The sequence below is a fragment of the Capricornis sumatraensis genome, chromosome 15 (assembly GCF_032405125.1).
Source record: "Capricornis sumatraensis isolate serow.1 chromosome 15, serow.2, whole genome shotgun sequence".
NCBI classification, from domain to species: domain Eukaryota; kingdom Metazoa; phylum Chordata; class Mammalia; order Artiodactyla; family Bovidae; genus Capricornis; species Capricornis sumatraensis.
Window position 1 is genome coordinate 23,248,850 of NC_091083.1, and position 21,840 is coordinate 23,270,689.

At 36.8% G+C, this 21,840-nt stretch overlaps 1 protein-coding gene across 1 annotated transcript in view; it reads right to left on the reverse strand.

Annotated features, from left to right (window-relative positions):
• Window positions 1-21,840, reverse strand: part of CCDC7 (coiled-coil domain containing 7) — a 101,379-nt gene that overhangs the window by 39,068 nt on the left and 40,471 nt on the right. The window contains exons 14-15 of the mRNA XM_068987553.1: window positions 21,447-21,512; window positions 18,501-18,722 (exon numbers count right to left, since the gene is read on the reverse strand). Of these exons, the coding sequence (XP_068843654.1) occupies window positions 18,501-18,722; window positions 21,447-21,512 (288 nt within the window). The remainder of the gene's footprint in view (window positions 1-18,500; window positions 18,723-21,446; window positions 21,513-21,840) is intronic.

A 21,840-nucleotide genomic window follows, 5' to 3' on the forward strand; every position in this document is an offset into this window, starting at 1 on the left:
TGCAGAGGAAGGAACACTTCCAAATTCACGGTATGAGGCAGCATCAATCTGACACCAAAATAAGACAAAGATACCACAAAAAAAGAAAATTACAGGCCAAAATCACTAACAAATATAGATGGAAAAATCCTCAATACTAGTGAATTATATTCAACAGTACTTTAATACATGATTAAGTGGGATTTATCAGAGAATTTGGCTTAAAACTCAATATTCAAAACACTAAGATCATGTCATCTGGTCCCATCACTTCATGGCAGATAGATGGAGAAACAATGGAAACAGTGACAGACTTTATTTTGTGGGGCTTCAAAAAATTGGGGGGCTCCAAAATCACTGCAGATGGTGACTGCAGAAATTAAAAGACACTTGCTTCTTGGAAATAAAGCTATGACCAACCTAGACAGCATATTAAAAAGCAGAGACAGTACTTTGCAAACAAAGATCTAGTCAAAGAGATGGTTTTTCCAATAGTCATGTATGGATATGAGAGTTGGACTATAAAGAAAACTGAGTGCAGAAGAATTGATACTTTTCAACTGTGGTGTTGGAGAAGACTCTTGAGTCCCTTGGACTGAAAGGGGATTTGGGATCTAACCAGTCCATCCGAAAGGAAGTCAGTCCTGAATATTCATTGGAAGGACTGATGCTGAAGCTGAAACTCCAGTACTCTGGCCACCTGATGCAAACAACTGACTCATTTGAAAAGACCCTGATGCTGGGAATGATTGAAGGTGGGAGGAGAAGGGGATGACAGAGGACGAGATGGTTGGATGTCATCACCGACTCGGACATGAGTTTGGGTAAACTCCGGTAGTTGGTGATGGACAGGGAAGCCTGGTGTGCTGCAGTCCATGGGATCTCAAAGAGTCTGATACAACTGAGCGACTGAACTGATACTGATCACACAAATGCAATGATTTTTCATTATCTGCAAATCAATGTGATATGTAACACATTAAAAAATTTAAGAGTAAAAACCATATGATTATCTCAATAGATGCCTTTGATGAAATTCAACATCCATTTATGATTAAGAAACTCTCCAGAAAGTGGGCTTAGGGGGAACATATTTCAACATGATAAAGGCTATATATGACAACCTTAGCTAACACATATTCAACAGAGATGAAAGCATTTTCTCTAGTATCAGGCAAAGAACAAGGATGCCCACTCTTGCCATTTTTATTCAACAGTCTGGGAACTCATGAACACAGCAATCAGAAAAGAAAAAGAAATTTAAAAAAATCCAAATTGGAGAGAACAAGATGGCGGAGGAGTAGGTGGATGTGGAGTACATCTCTCTCCACAGATATATCAGGAATACACCTTCAGACACAGAAGTGCATGCAGAAAACCAGCTGAGAGCAGACAGGAGTACCTAACCAGAGGAAAAGAAGATATAGAACCATGCAAAACTTGGTAGGAAGAAAGAACTAGGCGGAAAAACAGGAGTGTTAGTAGGACTGGACCTGAACTCAGCAGGTGAGGGAACTGAAGCAGGGGTCCAATCCCCACATCGGAGCAACTGTTCGAGTCAGAGGAGAAACATTTAAGCCTGAGAGTGAAACAGCTCATCTGTGGCAGCCTAAATGGAATGAGAATCAGACAGTTTTTGCTGCAGCCATACATATCTCAGACAAGAACACAGGTCCTCTGGAAGGCGCAGCAGCTGGAAGCTGGAGTTTGGGGATTGTGGAGCAATCCCAGAGCAAGGGCTGCTGTTGACTGCAGAGAGATGATTGAGAGGATGTGAGGAAGGAGACTGTGGTGGGAAATGCCTGTGGAGGAAAGCCGGGCAGCCATGGAGGCAAGGAGATACTCCTGAGTCACATGTAGGGAGTGGATTCATCACCATAGCCTCTCTCCCCACATGCCAGCACTGGCAGCTGAATAATAGAGAGGATGGCCCATCAAACACCTAAGGCACTGAACTACAAAGTAGGGCCCCACCCAGACTGCTCCTTTAAGTGTCTGGTGCACCGAACTACAGAGTAGGACTTCACCTAGGGTGCCCCTTTAAGTGCCTGACGCACTGATCTACAGAGTAGGACCCCAGCCAGGGGGGCCCCCTCTAAGTGCCTGAACAGGCAGAGCTATGGAGAAAGACTGGCCAAAAAGGCCTTCTGATGGCCAGCTACAAGATGCTAGAAAAAAGACTCTCATAGGGCCGTAACTCCTGCAGTGGAGGCAGTCCGTGTCCCTGAATACTTGGTGCCACCAGGGCCCCCACAAGCCAAGCAGCTGTGCCACCTTCATGCTAAATTCTGATTGAGGCATAGCTGCCACAGGCAAAAAAAGGTCTTTCATCTATGCGCACAGTGTCAGACTCCTTGCGACCCTGTAGACTGTGGCCTGCCAGGCTTTTCTGTCAGGGAGGGGTTTCTCCAGGCAAGAATACTGGAGTGTATTGGCCAATACTGGTTGCCATATCCTTCTAGAGCACTATATTTCCTGCTGCCCTAGCCACCAACTCCCCTGAGTACCTGGTGCTGGAAGAACCCCTGCGACCTAAGCAGCTACACCACCTCCACACCTGGGCCTCATATGGGCAAACCCAAGTCCTCCAAGGCAGCATCAGGAGCAAACTCCAGTGGACAACCCACATGCAGAAGTGGAAATAAAACCACAGTTTAAACCCAGGGGCAGTGTGGCTAAGGAAGAAGACCCAAAACCTTCCCACCAGCTGTACAAAATGAAGATTAAGTCCACACAATCAACTAGGAAGACTCTGTGTCTATGGAATATATAAAAGGTCATTGAGAGCTCCCACAAAAGACAATGCACTAGTTCTGATAGCTGTAGACACTGGAGGCAAGAACACACAAGTTGGACCAGATTAGAATCTGAGCTGCCCCCACAGCAGGTCCAGAGATAAGCACAGTGTTGGAGGGCCTCCTAGGGTAGTGAGGTGGACGTGACTCCCAGCAAGGGAAAGGACTCTGACAGCAATATGACTCAAGAAAAACATTTATTATTGTTTTGACTTGTTCTGTAGATTCTTTTGGATTTTTTTCATTTTTCCTTTTTTGTACCCCTCTGCTGTCGTTGTCGATTTTATTGGCACTATGAAATCCAATTAAGCTTTTGAGCATTTTTTTTTCTCAGTCACATTTTTTATTGTTGTTATAAACCTCTGCCTCTACATTGGGCTTGTGCAGTTCTGTGGAGTTTCCTTCTTTCTCTCTTTTTTAAATTTTTAAACCTATTATTTTTCTACATTTATTCCTTTGTTTGCTTTTCCTACCATTTCTTCCCCTTGCACTTATCTTGAATGTATATAAATCTTCTTCATCTACCTCTATTTAACTGTGCATATCTATTCTTTCTTTCCTTTCCTCACAACATATTTCTTAGTTGTGTTTTCACTGCTTTATTCCCCACTTGGCACCTTGCTGTAACTTTGTTTTCCAGTTTGTGCTTTAGTTAGTTTTGTTCTTAACTGGTAAATACAATTTTTTATTTCCTTTGTTCACTGGGTCAATCTACTGTATGTTATTTTTGTTGGACTGTTTTGACTTTGCTCATGGGTGTATATATGTATATATTCCATTATTTTAATTATTATTTGCCTGATTTTGTAACTGCCATGTATCTGGGGTTCATCTTTGGCTTCTCATTTTTGGATATTTGTTTTAATCTCACTTAATGCCATAACAAACCACTTGTGGAATCTTCATTCCTGACCAGAGATCAAGCCGGAGACTTTGGAGTGGGAGCACTGACTCCAAGACCTTATACTACCAGAGAACTAACCCTAGGGAGCATCAGATAGTGAGAACTCAAAGGAAATCACCTGAAAACAAGACCCGGCAACACCTAACCATGAGTAACACTCTTTGCAGGACGCTTCATCTAAACAACAAACAAAACAAAAATATAAACCCAATTATTAGAAGACAGGAATACCACCTCACTCAGCCTTGCCCATCAGGGGAAAAACAAACAAAAACTCATCACAGATCTCACCCTATACAAAGCTTGCAAACCACTGGACCAAACTTAGGAGGGCAGAAATCAAAAGGAAGAAAGAACTTAACCTTGAAGCCTGGGAAAAGGAGACCTTAAACACAGTAAGTTTTAAAAAAATGAAAAGGCAGAGAAATACTACACAAATGAAAGAACAAACTAGAAATGTAGAAGTCCAAATAAATGAAGCAGAAATAGGCAAAACACCTGAAAAAGAATTTAGAATAATTATAGTGAAGATGATCAAAAACCTTGAAAACAAAATGGAGAAAATGCAAAAATCAATTAACAAAGACCTAGAATAACTAAAGAATAAACATACAGAGACATACAACACAATTACTGAAATTAAAAACACTCTAAATGGAATCAATAGCAGAATATCTGAAGGAGAAGAATGAATCAGTGAGCTGGAATATAAAATGTGGAAATAACTTCTGAAGAGCAGAATAAAGTAAAAAAAATGAAAAGAACTGAGGACAGTCTCAGAGACATCTGGGAAAATATCAAATGCGCCAACATTCAAATTATAGGGGTCCCTGGAGAAGAAGAGAAAAAGAAAGGGTATAAGAAAATTTTTGAAGAGATTATAATTGAAAATTTCCCCCAACATGGAAAAGGAAATAGTCAATCAAGTCCAAGAGGCACAAAGAGTCCTATTCAGGATAAACCCAAGGAGAAACACACTAAGATACATACTACTGAAACTAAAAAAGACTAAACACAAAGAAAGAATATTAAAAGCAGCAAGGGAGAAGCAACAAATAACATACAAGGGAAACCCCATATGCTTAACAGCTGATCTTTCAGCAGAAACTCTGCAGGCCAGAAGGGAATGGTAGGATATATTTAAAGTACTGAAAGGGAAAAATCTACAACCAAGATTACTGTACTGGCAAGGATCTCATTCAAAATTGATGGAGAAACAAAAAGCTTTTTCAGACAAGCAAGTTAAGAGAATTCAGTACCACCAAACCAGCTGTACAACAAATGTTACAGGGACTTATATAGTCAAGAAATACAGAAAAAAAAAAAAAAGATCTACAAAATGAACCCCAAACAATTAGAAAATGGCAATAGGAACATATATATCAATAATTACTTTAAATGTACATGGATTAAATGCTCCAACCAAAAGACACAGACTGGCTGAATGTATACAAAAACAAGACCCATATATATGCTGTCTACAAGAAACCCACTTCAGACCTCAAGACACATATAGACTGAAAGTGAGAGGATGGAAAAATATATTCCATGCAAATGGGAAGCAAAAGAAAGCTGGAGTAGCAATCCTCGTATCAGACAAAGTAGACATTAAAATAAAGAAGATTACAAGCAATAAGGAAGGACACTACATAATGATCAAGGGATCAATCCAAACGGAAGACATAACATTTGTAAATATCTATGCATCCAACATAGGAGCACCTCAATACATAAGACAAACACTAACAGACAATAAAAGGAGAAATTGACAGTAACACAATAATAGTAGGAGACTTTAACACCCCAATCACACTGACGGACAGATCATCTAAACACAATAAGGAAACACAAGTCTTAAATGATACATTAGATGAGCTGGATCTCACTGATATCTTCAGGACCTTCCATTCAAATTCAGAAGAACACATGTTCTTCTCAAGTGCACATGGAACATTCTCCAGGATAGACCACATCTTGGGTCATAAATCAAACCTCAGTAAATTTGAGAAAACTGAAATCATATCAAGCATCTTCTCTGACCACAATGCTATGAGACTAGATATCAATTACAAGAAAAAAAACTGTAAGAAACACAAACACATGGAGATTAAACAACACATTTCTAAATAACCAACAGGTTACTGAAGAAATCAAAAAATTTCTAGAAACAAATGACAATGAAAACACAACAACACAAAACTTATGGGATGGAGCAAAAGCAGTTCTAAGAGGGAAGTTTATAGCAATACAATCTTACCTCAAGAAACAAGAAAAACATCAAATTGACAATCTAACTTTACACCTAAAACAATTGGAAAAAGAAGAACAAAAACCCCCAAAATTAGTAGAAAGAAATGTCGTAAAGATTTGAGCAGAAATAAATGAAAAAGAAATGAAAGAAACAATAGTAAAGATTAATGATTTGGGAGAATGGCATTGAAACATGTGTAATATCATATAAGAAACAAATTTCCAGTCTAGGTTCGATGCAGGATACAGGATGCTTGGGGCTGGAGCACTGGGATGACCCAGAGAGATGGTATGGGGTGGGAGGTGGGAGAGGAGTTCAGGATTGGGAACATGTGTACACCCATGGTGGATTCATGTTGATGTATGGCAAAACCAATACAGTATTGTAAAATAAAAATAAAAATAAAAGCTGGTTCTTTGAGAAGATAAACAAAATTGACAAGCCTTTAACCAGACTCATCAAGAAAAACAAGAGAAGAATCAAATAAGCAAAATTAGAAATGAAAAAGGAGAGGTTACAACAGACAATGCAGAAATACAAAGGATTATAAGAGACTATTATAAACAACTATACGGCAATAAAATAGAAAACCTGGAAGAAACGGACAGGTTCTTAGAAAAGTTCAATCTTCCAAGACTGAACCAGGAAGAAATAGAAATTATGAACAACCCAGTTACAAGCACTGAAATTGAAGCTGTGATCAAATATCTCCCAAAAAACAAAAGCCCAGGAACAGATGGTTTCATAGGAGAATTCTATCAAACAATTAGAGATGAGCTAATGCCTTTTCTTCTAAAACTCTTTCAAAAAATTGCAGAGTAAGGAACACTTTCAAAACTCATTCTAGGAGGCCACCATCCCCCTGATATCAAATCCAGACAAACACACACACACACACAAAACTACAGGCCAATATCTTTGATGAACATAGATTCAAAAATCCTTAACAAAATTTTAGCAAACAGAGTTCAGCAACACATCAAAAAGCTCATACACCATGATCAAGTTGGGTTTATTCCAGAAATGCAAGGATTGTTCAATATATGCAAATCAATCAATGTGATACACCATGTTAACAAACTGAAAGATAAAAACCATATGATAATCTCAATAGATGTAGAAAAAGGCTTGGACAAAATTCAGCACCGATTTATGATTAAAACTCTTCAAAAAATGGGCATAGAGGAACTTGCCTCAACATAGCAAAGGCCATAGATGATAAGCCTACAGCAAACATTATTCTCTGTAGTGAAAAACTGAAAGCATTCCCCCTAACATCACGAACAAGACAAGGATGTCCACTTTTATCACTTTTATTCAACATAGTTCTGGAAGTCCTAGCTACAGCAATCAGAGAAGAAAAAAAAGGAATCCAGATTGGAAAAGAAGAAGTAAAGCTCTCACTGCAAATGACATGATACTGTACATAAAAAGCCCTAAAGATATTATCAGAAAATTACTATAACTAATCAGTGAATTTAGAAAAGTTGCAGGATACAAAATCAATACACAGAAATCACTTGCATTTCTATATACTAACAATGAAAAATCAGAAAGAGAAATTAAGGAATAAATCCCATTTACCATTGTAACAAAAAGAATTAAATATCTAGGAATAAACTTACCTAAGGAGACAAAATAACTGTACACAGAAAATTATAAGACACTAATGAAAGAAATCAAAGATGGCATAAACCAATGGAGAGATATTCCATGGTCCTGGGTTGGAAGAATCAGTACTGTGAAAATGACTATACTACCAAATGCAATCTACAGATTCAATGTGATCTCTATCAAATTAGCAGTGGCAATTTTCACAGAACTAGAACAAAAAATTTCACAATTCATATGGAAACACAAAAGACCCCTGAATAGCCAAAGCAGTCTTGAGAAAGAAGAATGGACCTGGAGCAATCAACCTGCCTGACTTCAGATTATACTACAAAGCTACAGTCATCTAGACAGTATGATACTGGCACACACAAAAAAAGAAAGAAATACAGACCAATGGAACAAGACAGAAAGCCCAGAAATAAATCCATGCATCCATGGGTACCTTATTTTTGACAAAAGAGGCAGGAATGGAGCAAAGACAGCCTCTTCAAAAAATGGTGCTGGGGAAAACTGGACAGCTACATGAAAAAGAATGAAATTAAAACACTTCCTAACACCATACACAAAGATAAACCCAAAATGGATTAAAGACCTACATGTAAGACTAGAACTAGAAAACTCATAGAAGAAAACAGAGGCATAACACTTGATGACAAGTGTTCGATAAAAAAGCAAGATCCTGTATGACTCACCTCTTAAGAGTAATGGAAATAAAAACAGAAGTAAACAAGTGGGACCTGATTAAACTTAGAAGATTTTGCACAGCAAAGGAAACTATAAGCAAGGTGAAAAGACAACCCTCAGAATGGGACAAAATAATAGCAAATGAAACAATTGATAAAGGATTAATTTCCAAAATATACAAGCAGCTCATAGAACTCAATGCCAGAAAAACAAACAACCCAATAAAAAACAAACATTTTTCCAAAGAAGACATTACAGATGGCTAACAAACAAATGAAAAGATGCTCAACATCACTAGTTATTAGAGAAATGCAATCACAATTACAATGAGCTATCACCTCACACCGTTCAGAATGGCCATCATCAAAAAGTCTACAAACAATAAATGCTGGAGAGGGTATGGAGAAAAGGGAACGCTTTTGCACTGTTGGTGGGAATGTAAACTGATACAGCCACTATGGAAGACGGTATGGAGATTCCTTAAAAACCTAGGAATAAAACCACCATGTGACCCAGCAATCCCACTCCTAGGTATATATCCTGAGGAAACCAGGGTTGAAAAAGACACATGTATCCCACTGTTCACTGTGGCACCTTTTACTATAGCTAGAACATAGAAGCAACCTAGATGTCCATTCACGGATGAATGGATAAAGAAGTTGTGGTACATACACACAATGAAATATTACTCAGCCATAAAAAGGAACACAATTGAATCAGTTCTGATGAGGTGGATGAACCTACAACATATTATACAAAGTGAAATGAGTCAGAAAAAGAAAGATGAATATTGTATTCTAACGCATATATATGAAATCTAGAAAACGGTACTGAAGAATTTATTTATAAGGCAGCAATGGAGAAACAACCCATATAGTCATGATGTGTGATCACTCACCTAGAGCCAGACATCCTGGAATGTGAAGTCAAGTGGGTCTTAAAAAGCATCACTATGAACAAAGCTAGTGGAGGTGATGGAATTCCAGTTGAGCTATTTCAAATCCTAAAAGATGATGCTGTGAAAGTGCTGCACTCAATATGCCAGCAAATTTGGAAAACTCAACAGTGGCCACAGCACTGGAAAAGGTCAGCTTTCATTCCAGTCCCAAAGAAAGGCAATCCCTAAGAATGCTCAAACTACCACACAATTGCACTCATCTCACACGCTGGTAAAGTAATGCTCAAAATTCTCCAAGCCAGGATTCAGCAGTACGTGAACCATGAACTTCCAGATGTTGAAGCTGGTTTTAGAAAAGGCAGAGGAACCAGAGATCAAATTGCCAACATTCACTGGATCATCGAAAAACCAAGAGAGTTTCAGAAAAAACATCTATTTCTGCTTTATTGACTATGCCAAAGCCTTTGACAATAAACTGTGGAAAATTCTTCAAGAGATGGGAATACCAGACCACCTGACCTGCCTCTTGAGAAACCTATATGCAGGTCAGGAAGCAACAGTTAAAACTGGACATGGAACAACAGACTGGTTTCAAATAGGAAAAGGAGTACATCAAGGCTGTATATTGTCACCCTGCTTATTAACTTATATGCAGAGTACATCATGAGAAATGCTGGGCTGGAAGAAGCACAAGCTGGAATCAAGATTGCCAGGAGGAATATCAATAACCTCAGATATGCAGATGACACCACCCTTATGGCAGAAAGTGAAGAAGAACTAAAGAGCTTCTTGATGAAAGTGAAAGAGGAGAGTGAAAAAGTTGGCTTAAGGCTCAACATTCAGAAAACTAACATCATGGCATCTGGTTCCATCACTTCATGGGAAATAGACGGGGAAACAGCGTCAGACTTTATTTTTCTGGGCTCCAAAATCACTGAAGAAGGTGATTGCAGCCATGAAATTAAAAGGTGCTTACTCCTTGGAAGGAAAGTTATGACCAACCTAGACAGCATATTAAAAAGCAGAGATATTACTTTGTCAACAAAGGTCAGTCTAGTCAAGGCTATGGTTTTTCCAGTAGTCATGTATGGATGTGAGAGTTGGACTATAAGGAAAGCTGAGCACCAAAAAATTGATGCTTTTGAACTGTGGTCTTGGAGAAGACTCTTGAGAGTCCCTTGGATTGCAAGGAGATCCAAGCAGTCCATTCTAAAGGAGATCAGTCCTGGGTGTTCATTGGAAGGACTAATGTTGAAGCTGAAACTCCAATATTTTGGCCACCTGATGCAAAGAGCTGACTCATTTGAAAAGACCTTGATGTTGGGAAGGATTGAAGGCAGGAGGAGAAGGGGAAGACAGAAGATGAGATGGTTGGATGGCATCACTGACTCAATGGACATGAGTTTGGATAAACTCAGGAGTTGGTGATGGACAGGGAGGCCTGGTGCGCTGCAGTTCATGGGGTCGCAAAGAGTCGGACATGACTGAGCGACTGAACTGAACTGAACTGAACTGAAGGGACAAACAGACATAGAGAATAAACTAATAGACATGGGGAGAGGGGAGGAGAGGGTGAGACGTATGGAAACAGTAACATAGAAACTTAATTACCACATGTAAAATTGATAGCCAACAGGAATTTACTGTAAGGCTCAGGAAACTCAAACAGGGGCTCTATATCAATCTAGAGGGGTGAGATGAGGTGGGAGATGGGAATGAGGTTCAAAAAGCAGGGGATATATGTATACCTGTGGTTGATTCATGTTGAGGTTTGACATAAAACAACAAAATTCTGTAAATCAATTATCCTTCAATAAGAAATAAATTTAAAAAATCCAAATTGGAAAGGAAGTAAAACTGTGATTCTTTGCAGATGACATGGTGACATGGTGACATACACAGAAAATCCTAACCATGCCACCAGAAAACTACTCAAGCTCATTTTGAATCTGGTAAAGTTGGAGGATACAAAACTAATATAGAGAAATCTGTTTCATTTCTACATGCTTACAATGAACCATCTGCAAGAGAAACTAAGGAAATAATCTAATTTACCATCACTTCAAAAGGAATAAAATACCTAGAAATAAACCTACATAAGGAGGCAAAAGAACTTCACTAGGAAAACTGTAAGACACTAATGAAATAAAGAAAACTCAAACAGATGGAAAGACATACCATGTTCTTGGACTGGAAGAATTAATATTGTTAAAATGAACATACAATACAGGACAATCTACAGATTCCATGGAATCCCTATCAAAACGGCACGGCAGCCACTGTGGAAAACAGTATGGAAAGTTCCTAAAACGTAAAAAGAGAACTTCCATATGATCCAATAATTCCACTCCTAGGTATAGTTGATTTACAATTTTATAGATATATATGTATGTGTGTATTGTTTTATTCAATATTTAAATTGAAGTATATAGTTTTCTACTATTGATGTATGCTATTATACACCAATTTTTAAACTGGTATACTATTTAAAATTGATGTATACTATTATACACTATATGTTGGCTCTATTTCTCAACTTGTACAATGCATCCAATATTTTGTAATAACTGTAAATGGAGTATAACCTTTAACATTGCATTAAAAGTTTCTTATTTTTTAAAAAGTACCAATGGAAACAGAAAAATGCTTAAATAAATAGGTACTGCAAACTAGTAAATATAACAGAAAAGCAGCAGACTCACACATACAGGGAACAAACTACTAGTTACCAGCAGGGAGAGGGAAAGGTGGAGGGGCAATATAAGATTAGTGGATTAATAGCTACTAATGACCTGGATAACCACAGTGGTGTGGTTGCTCACTTAGAGCCAGACATCCTGGAGAGTGACATGAAGTGGGCCTTAGGAATCATTACTATGAACAAAGCTAGGGAAGGTGATGAAATTTCCAGTTGAGTTATTTTAAATCCTAAAAGATGATACTGTTAAAGTGTTGCACTCAATATGGCAGCAAAGTTGGAAAACTCAGCAGTGGCCACAGGACTGGAAAAGGTCAGTTTTCATTCCAATCCCAAAGAACCCAAAGAATGTCCAAACTACCGCACAATTGCACTCATTTCACATGCTAGTAAAGTAACGTTCAAACTCCTTCAAACAAGGCTTCAATAGTATGCGAACCAAGAACTACCAGATGTACAAGCTGGATTTACAAAAGGCAGAGAAACCAAACCAAATTGCCCACATCCGTTAGATCATAGAAAAAAGCAAGATAATTCCAGAAAAACATCTACTTCTGCTTCACTGACTGCTAAATAAGGCCTTTGACTGTGCGGATCACAACAAACTGTGGAAAATTCTTAAAGAGATGGGAATACTAGACCACCTGACCTGCCTCCTAAGAAATCTGTATGCAGGTCAAGAAGCAACAGTTAGAACCGGACATGGAACAATGGACTAGTTCCAGATTGGGAAAGGAGTATGTCAAAGTTGTATATTGTCACCCTGCTTATTTAACTTATATGCAGAGTACATCATGAGAAATGCCAGGCTACTGAACCTCAAGCTGGAATCAAGATTTCAGGGAGAAACATCCATAACCTCAAATATGCAGATGACACCACCTTTATGGCAGAAAGCAAGAGGAACTAAAGAGCCTCTTGATGAAAGTGAAAGCGGAGAGTGAAACAGCTGGCTTAAAACTCAACATTCAAAAAACCAAGATCATGACATCTGGTCCCAACACTTCATGGCAAATAGATGGGGGCAAAATGGTACCAGTGACAGACTATTTTTTTGGATTCCAAAATCACTGTAGATGGTGGCTGCAGTCATGAAATTAAAAGACGGTTGCTTCTTGGAAGAAAAGCTATGACAAACCTAGACAGTGTATTCAAAAGCTGAGACATCAGTTTGCCAACAAGGCAAAGCTAATGTTTTCCTAGAAGTCATATACAGATGCGGAGAAGGCAATGGCAAGCCACTCCAGTACACTTGCCTGGAAAATCCTATGGACAGAGAAGCCTGGTAGGCTGCAGTCCATGGGGTCGCTGAGTCGGACACGACTGAGCAACTTCACTTTCACTTTTCACTTTCATGCACTGGAGAAGGAAATGGCAACCCACTCCAGCGTTCTTGCCTGGACAATCCCAGGGACGGGGGAGCCTGGTGGGCTGCCGTCTATGAGGTCGCACAGAGTCGGACATGACTGAAGCGACTTAGCAGCAGCAGCATGTACAGATGTGAGAGCTGGACCATAAAGAAGGCTGAACACTGAGGAATTGATGCTTTGTGGTACTGGAGAAGACTGTTAAGAGTCCCTTGGACAGCAAAAAGATCAAACCAGTCAATCTGAAAGGAAATCAACCCTGAATATTCATTGGAAGGACTAATACTGAAGCTGAAGCTCCATTACTTTGGCCACCTGATATGAAAAGCCTACTTGTTAGAAAAGACCCTGATGCTGGAAAAGATTGAAGGCAGGAGGTGAAGGGAATGACAGAGGATGAGATGATTGGATGGCATTACCAACTCAATGGACATGAGTTTGAGCAAACTCTGGGAGATGGTGAAGGACAGGGAAGCCTGGTATGCTGCAGTCCATGGGGTTGCAAGAGTCAGACATGACTGAGTGACTGAACAACAAGAATATACCTATCACTTTAAAGTAAATAAATTAAATTCTCAAATCAAAAAACATATGAATATATTACAACAAACACACACACACACATGCATGCGCATGCACACCCCTAGATGCTGCCTATAAGAGACCCATTTCAAATCCAAAGACACAGACTGAAGGTGAAGGGATCCAAAAAGATACTCCATGCAAGTGGAAACCAAAAGAAACGGAGTGGCTCTACTTCTATCAGACAAATAAAATTTGAAATATAACTATAATAATTGTCAAAGAATGGTATTACATAAAGATAAAAGGGTCAATTCAACCAGAGGATGTAATATTATGCACTCAATATAGGAGCAATAAATATACAAAGCAACTGTTAACTGATCTAAGGAAGAAATATACAGCAATAAAGGGGGGCTTTAATAAGGGGGCTTTAATAACCCCACTTACATTAACAAATAGAGCATTCAAACTGAAAATCAATAAGAAAGCATTGTCAGGAATTTCCTTGTGGTCCAGTGGTTAGGACTCCATGCTTTCACTGCCGAGAGTGTAGGTTCAATCCTTGGCTAGGGAACTAAGATCCCACTAGCCATGTGGTGTGGTCAAAAACAATAACATAATCAAACAAAAAACATAAGAAAGTATCATATATAAATGGTATATTTGATCATATTAACTTGAAAAATATATATAAATAGATAGAACATTCCATCCAAAATAAACAGGATACAGATTCTTTTCAAGCAGACATAGAACATTCTCCAGAACAGATTGTATGTTAGGCCACAAAACAAGTTTTAACAAATTTAGGATTAGATTAAAATCATATTAACTATTTTTTCCAACCACAATATTATGAAAGTAGAAATCAATTACAAGAAGAAAACTGGAAAATTTACAAATATGTGAAGATTATATAACATGCTACTGAACAACCAATGGATCAAGAAAGAAATCAAAACCAAAATTAAAATAGTACCCTGAGACAAAAGAAAATGGATATATCACATACTGAAATTTATGGGATGCAGTGAAAGCTATTTTACAAGGAAAGTTCACAGTAATAAATGCCTACTTTACAAATAAGAAAAATCTCAAACCAGTAACAAATTTATATTCCAAGGAACTAGAAAAAGAAGAACAAAGTCCAACTTTAGTAAAAGAAAGGAAATCATAAATAATTACAGCAGAAATAAATGAAATGGAGGCTAAGAAGACGTCAAACAAACAAAAAAATTAATAAAACCAAGAAGCGGGTCTTTGAAAAGATATACAAAACAGACAATTAGCTAGACTCACAAAGAAAAAAGAAGGCTCAAATTAATAAAAGAAGAAATATGACATCTGATATCACAGAGATAAAGGATCAGAAGTGACTACTATGACAATTATACAGCAATAGTACTAACAATTGAGAATAAATTAATCAATAACTACAACATACAATCTTCTAAGATTGAATCATGAGGAAACAAAAATTACTCATTACTACTATTAAAGATAACGAGTCTGTATTTTTAAAACTCCTTACAAACAAAAGTACACGACCAGGACATTTCCCTCCTGAATTCCACCCAATATTCACAGAAGGATTAATACCAATTCTTCTGAAACTCTTTCAAACAATAGAACAGAAGGCAATATTTCCAAACTCATTTTATAACACCAGCATTATTCAGATACTAAAACCAAAGACACCACAATAAAAGAAAATTACAAATATCCCTGATAAACAAAGATGCAAAAATAACAAAATATTAGCAAACTGATTCTAACAATCTATTAAAAGGATCATACAACATGAACAAGAGGAATTTCTACCAGGGGTATAGAAATGATTCATTATCTAGAAATTAGTCAATGAGGTATACCACATTAACAAAATGAATAATTTGGAAGATCATCTCAGTAACTGTAAAAAAACTGAAAGCATTTCACAAAATTCAACATTTATGATAAAAAGCTCTCAATTAAGTGGGTATAGAGGGAAAGAAAATACTCAACATAAAACCGGCCGTGTATGATAAACGCATAGATAACATCACACTCAAAAGTGAAAAGCTGAAAGCAATTCCTCTAAGATCAGAAATAAGAAAAGGATGCCCATTCTTGCTGCTTTTATCCAACATATTAGTGGAATTCCTAGACAGAGCGATTTGGCAAACAACAAACAAAAGCTGTCTACATTGGAAAAGAGGAAATAAATCTGTCACCATATTCAGATGACATGATAGAGAAAACCCTAAAGACTACCCCAAAACTGTTAGAATAAATAAAGTTGCAGGATATACAATTGATGAATAACAATCTACTGTATTTTTACATGCTAAAAATGAACTATCTAAAAGAGAAGTCAAGAAAACAATCTCATTTGCAATTACATCAAAAAGAATAAAATACCTAGGAATAAATTTAACCAAGGAGGTGAAAGACTTATACACCAAAAACTATATGATATTGAGGGAATAAGACAGAAAGAAGTGGAAAGATAGTCTATGCTCATAGACTGGAAGAATTAATACTGTTAAAATGTCCATACTATACAGAATAATCTATAGAATCCATGAAATCTATCAAAATTCCAATGACATTTTTCACAGAAATAAAAGAAATAATTCTCAAATTTGTATGGGACCACAAAAGACCCTGAATAGTCAGAGGAATCTTGAAAAAGAATAACAAAGCTGGAGGCATCATGTGCCCAGTTTCATATTATAGTTGTCATATTCTATGGCAATCAAATCAATAGGAGATGCGGGGAGGAAAACAGACATATGGATTAATGGAACCGAGTAGAGAACCCAGAGGTAAACACACATACACATAGTCAATCAATTTATGATGAAGGAGCCTCGAATATACAACAGAGAAAAGACAATCTCTTCAATAAATGTTGTTGGGAACCTGGAATCTCACATGCAGAGAATGAAACTGGACCATTTTCTTATACCATATACAAAAATTAACTCCAAATGAATTAAACACTTGAATGTAAGACATGAAACTATAAAACTTCTAAAAGAAACATAGACAATAAGCATAACATAGGTCTTATTGAATTCGGGTGTTTGACATCAACAACAAAAATAAAGTGGAATTACATCAAACTAAAAAGCTTCTGCACATCAAAGGAAATCATCAACATAATGAAATGGCACCCTACTAAATGGGAGAAAACATCTAAAAATCACTTATCTAATAAAGGGTTAATATCCAAAAATACATAAAGAACTCATACAACTCAATTGCAACACAAACAAAAAACTGCGTCAATCTGAGTAAAAAATGAACAGCTGATCTGAATAGACATTCTATGAAAGAAAACATACAGGTGGCCAACAGATACATGAAAAGATGCTCAACATCACTAATCATCAGAGAAACACAAATTAAAACCAAAATGAGATATTACTGCACACCTGTCAGAATTGTTATTAGCCAAAAACCAAGAAATAACAAGTATTGTTATGTAGATAAAAGGGAACCCTTGCACACTGTTGATGAGAATGTAAATTGATGAAGCCATTATGGAAAAGAGTATGGCGGTTCCTCAAAAAATCTAAAACTAGACCTACCAGATGATCCAGGCAACACCCACTTCTAGATATTTATCCAAAATAAATGACAACACTAACTAGAGAAGATATACGTATCGTATGTTCACTGCAGCATTATTTACATTAGTCAAGATGTGGAAATAGTCTGTATATCCATTGATGGGTGAATGGATAAAGAAAACATCACATATGTACACATATTCCCTGGTGTCTCAGACAGTAAAGAATCTGCTTGCAATGCGGGAGACCTGAGTTCAACTCCTGGGTTGGAAAAATCCCCTTGAGAAGGGAATGGCAACTCACTCCAGTATTCTTGCCTGGAAAACTCCATGGACAGAGGAGCCTGGCAGGCTGCAGTCCATGAGGTCGCAAAGAGTCAGACATGACTGTGCAACTAACACTTACACTTACACACACACACACACACACACACATATACATATAGTAGAATATTATTCAGACACGAAAAATAATGAAACTTTGCCATTTGTGACAACATGTATGGATCTTGAGAGTGCTGTGCTAAGTCAAATAAGTCAGACAGGGAAAGACAAATACCATACAATCTCACTTATACGTGGAATCTAAAACAAAATGAAAACTATGCTCATAGATACAGAGAACAGATTGGTAGTTGCCAGAGGCATGGATTTGGGGGTGAGCAAAACGGGTGACAGGAGTCAAAGGTACAAACTTCTACTTTAAACAATTCCAAGTGGTGTAAAGTACAGCACAGTGACCACAGTTAATAATACTGCATTGCATAGTTGAAAGCTGCTACTACAGCAAATCTTAAAAGTTCTTGTCACAAGAAAAAAATTCTGTAACTGTGTACAATGTTATTAACTAGATTTATTGCGGTGATTCAGTCACAGTATATTCAAAATACTGACTTATTAATCTGTATACCTGAAAATGTCAATTATATCTCAATTAAAAAATTTCAATATAAAACATAATTTTATATCTGACAAGTCTACCGTATCAACTATCCTGAAGAAAAATGCAAATATTTGGATTACCAAAAACCCACAAAAATCAATACACATTTAATTTAGATTTGAATTCAAGATGTTAATGAACTGATACATCCAAAAGGAACAATTCTAAGTAAAAAAAGAAAAAGCATAGAAAAATTTAAAAAATAATATACAAATGAAGTTAATATTATAAAAGGGTAAATTTCTTACTGCAAATATTACTGTTTCTATTTTGATTATTTCTTTACCTGTGGATGTGTAATTTTATCATTTGTGTTTTGTCCACCTGAATCTCCCACTACTGCTTTTCTTGTTCCATTTTCCAATGGTATATATTTTGAATCTTCACCTTTAGCTTTTAATTTACCAGTACCCATTTCTGTGGGTGTCTTGCTCTTTGCCTCACTTTTAAGAAACTCCTTTTCTTGATTTAGGAAATAGGCAAGTTGCTGTTTAGCTCTTTCAGCTTCCTGTTTTTAAAAGAGTAACTTTTAAAAGTATCATTTCTGTGACGTTTTCCTGCCAATATTATAATTTTCAGGAATCTTCATATATTCATGCCCATACTAATTCTCAATTTTATTTTCACAGACTAAAAGAAAGTTAAATTAAACCATTGGCATAATACATAGTTTAACAGATCCATAATTAAAATTAAAAATTATGAAGAAATCTCTTCTACTTAAACAGCTATTTTTATACCCAAGAGGTTTTCCTGCCCACTGGTTTTTAAGGTTCTAGTTATAATATAGGCACAATAAAAGTTAATAAAATGCATACATTATAGAAGGTGATAGAATGTACCCAAGATAATTAAGACCTATAATATCAAATAGTAAATGTGAAAAATAATTTATTTCTTCTAGAATTAAATCTTTCTTTAAAAGTCACTTTTAATAAATTTTAGTTTCATTAAATTACTTGTATAAAAGAATATATAAATCAATAAAAAAGTTCACAATCTCCCCACAAACAGAAAATGTACTGTTGACATATATACTTTTAAATTATTTCTAAATATGCTAGTGCTGCTGCTGCTGCTGCTAAGTCGCTTCAGTTGTGTCCGACTCTGTGAGACCCCATAGATGGCAGCCCACCAGGCTCCCCTGTTCCTGGGATTCTCCAGGCAAGAACACTGGAGTTGGTTGCCATTTCCTTCTCCAATGCATGAAAGTGAAAAGTGAAAGTGAAGTTGCTCAGTCGTGTCCGACTCTTAGCGACCCCATGGACTGCAGCCCACCAGGCTCCTCTGCCCATATGCATATATAAATTTTTAATTTTTATCCAGATTGGATCATACTATACACACACACATATACGCTCTTTTCATTAAATAATGTCACAGTATGTTCTCATTGGAGAAGGCAACAGCAACCCACTCCAGTTTTCTTGCCTAGAGAATCCTATGAACAGAGGAGCCTGGCAGGCTACAGTCCACAGGGTTGCAAGAATCAGACATGACTCAGCGACTAAAGAGAGAGAGAGAGATTCCCATGATGATAAATATACATCCAAATTAGAACAAGCTAACAGAAACAAAGTTGCTCAGTCCTGTTTGACTCTGTGACCCCAAGGACTATACAGTCCATGGAATTCTCCAGGCCAGAATCCTGGAGTGGGTAGCCTTTCCCTTCTCCAGGGGGTCTTCCCAACCCAGGGACTGAACCCAGGTCTCCCACACTGCAGGCAAATTCTTTACCAGTTGAGCTACCAAGGAAGCCCTAGGTAACAAGTAAATATTAATAATATATCTTAACCAATTTAGCAAATTGCTTATCAATGGATATATTGGAAATTTTAAAACTTTTGCTATTAAAAATTTCCTATTCTACATAGTTGTACAAACTTTGTACACTTTTTCATTATTTACAATAAATTTTAGAAGTGGAATGGTTCACTGTAAAGACTATGTTTTTCCAAGACTTTCTCTATATATTTTCTTCCAGAGAATTATCAATCCATACTGACAACAGAAGTATATGAAAGACCTGCTCATCTCAACATAAACCCACAAATATTAAATATTTCTGTTCCTTCAATTTTTAAAAAAATAGTAGGTAAAATATATCTGCACTGCTGCTATTTTAATGTTTTTTATTCGGCTGTACTGAGTCTTAGTTGCAGCACACAGGATCTTCATTGCCCTGTGCAGGATCTTTGAAGCATGCGAGCTCTTAGCTGCAGCCTGAAGGATCTAGTTCCCTAACCAGGGATTGAACCCAGCACCCCTGCACTGGAAGCATGGAGGCTTAACCACTGAACCACCCTCTCTGTGTTATTTTTCAACTGCATTTACTTGGTAATTCGTAGAGTTTGTATGCATTTATTGGCAATGCATGTTTCTCAATTGATGTGCTTATGTCCTTTGTGTATTGAGGAGGAAGATCATCCATATTTTCTGTAGATATGTAAAAGATCTTGATACGGGAACATTTTATAAAGATCTTCCATTTATCTTTATATCTTAAAAATTTTAACCATAAAAAGTTTTATTTTATATATATATAGCCGAATATATTAACATATTCTTTTTTGGTATAATGCTTAGAAAGCCCTGCTTTAGCCAAGACATGCAATTGTTATTCAGTGTTTCTTCCATTTTATACTTAGTTCAATTATGCCTAAATCTTTAATCAATTTTTAATTTGTTTCAGTATATTAAATCAACTAGAAATCACAAGTTTTTCATAGTAGTTTACTTTTGTGACTTTATCCTTCTATAAAAAAATTTAATAAGCCAAACAATAAAATACAAAATTATTATATTCATTTGAATCTGTTTCTGGACTTTTCATTCAGTACCAAATCTAGAACCACACTGCTTTAGTAATATATTTTTATGTCTTATATTAATTTTTGATGAGCAAATCATAATTGTTCCTCTGTAAAATAACCAGTTTCTTATCTCAATATATCTTATAATTCTGCTAAGTTCAAAAAGACTCCATCTATATCTAGAAATAAATTGCTTTAAGTGTGTACATCAGTTCTCTCTCTAGCTTACTATTTTGGAGAGAATAAATATCAAATTTTATCAATATATTTCTACTACATTAAATAAAAATACTATAAGCTGGTAAAACAATATAATATACAGATTCTTGGTTTACAAATTAAAAATTATTCATTTAAAAAGCTGTTTAAGGATATTTTCTTCAATTTTTCACAATATGAAGGAACATGACATCTTTTACCTGTAAAGCTTGTTTCAGTTGTTCCCGAAGAACTTTGTTCTCAATTTCCAGAGCATGTGCTGCTTTCTAGGATGTAATATGGGATGGGGGAGAAAAGTATTCATTTTTTTTAAACTAATTTATTGTCATAATTATCTTTCTAAAACCCATAGATAGCCAAGATGATGACTTGAGCACAAACATTTACTACACACTTCTTAAGCACAATGACAGATAACATACCTCAGCTGGTGAAGAATCTGCCTGCAATGCAGGAGACCCTGGTTTAATTCCTGGGCTGGGAAGATCCCCTGGAAAGGGGCTAGGCTACCAACTCCAGTATTCTTGGGCTTCCTTGGTGGCTCAGCTGATAAAAGAATCCACCTGCAATGTGGGAGACCTGGGCTCAAATCCC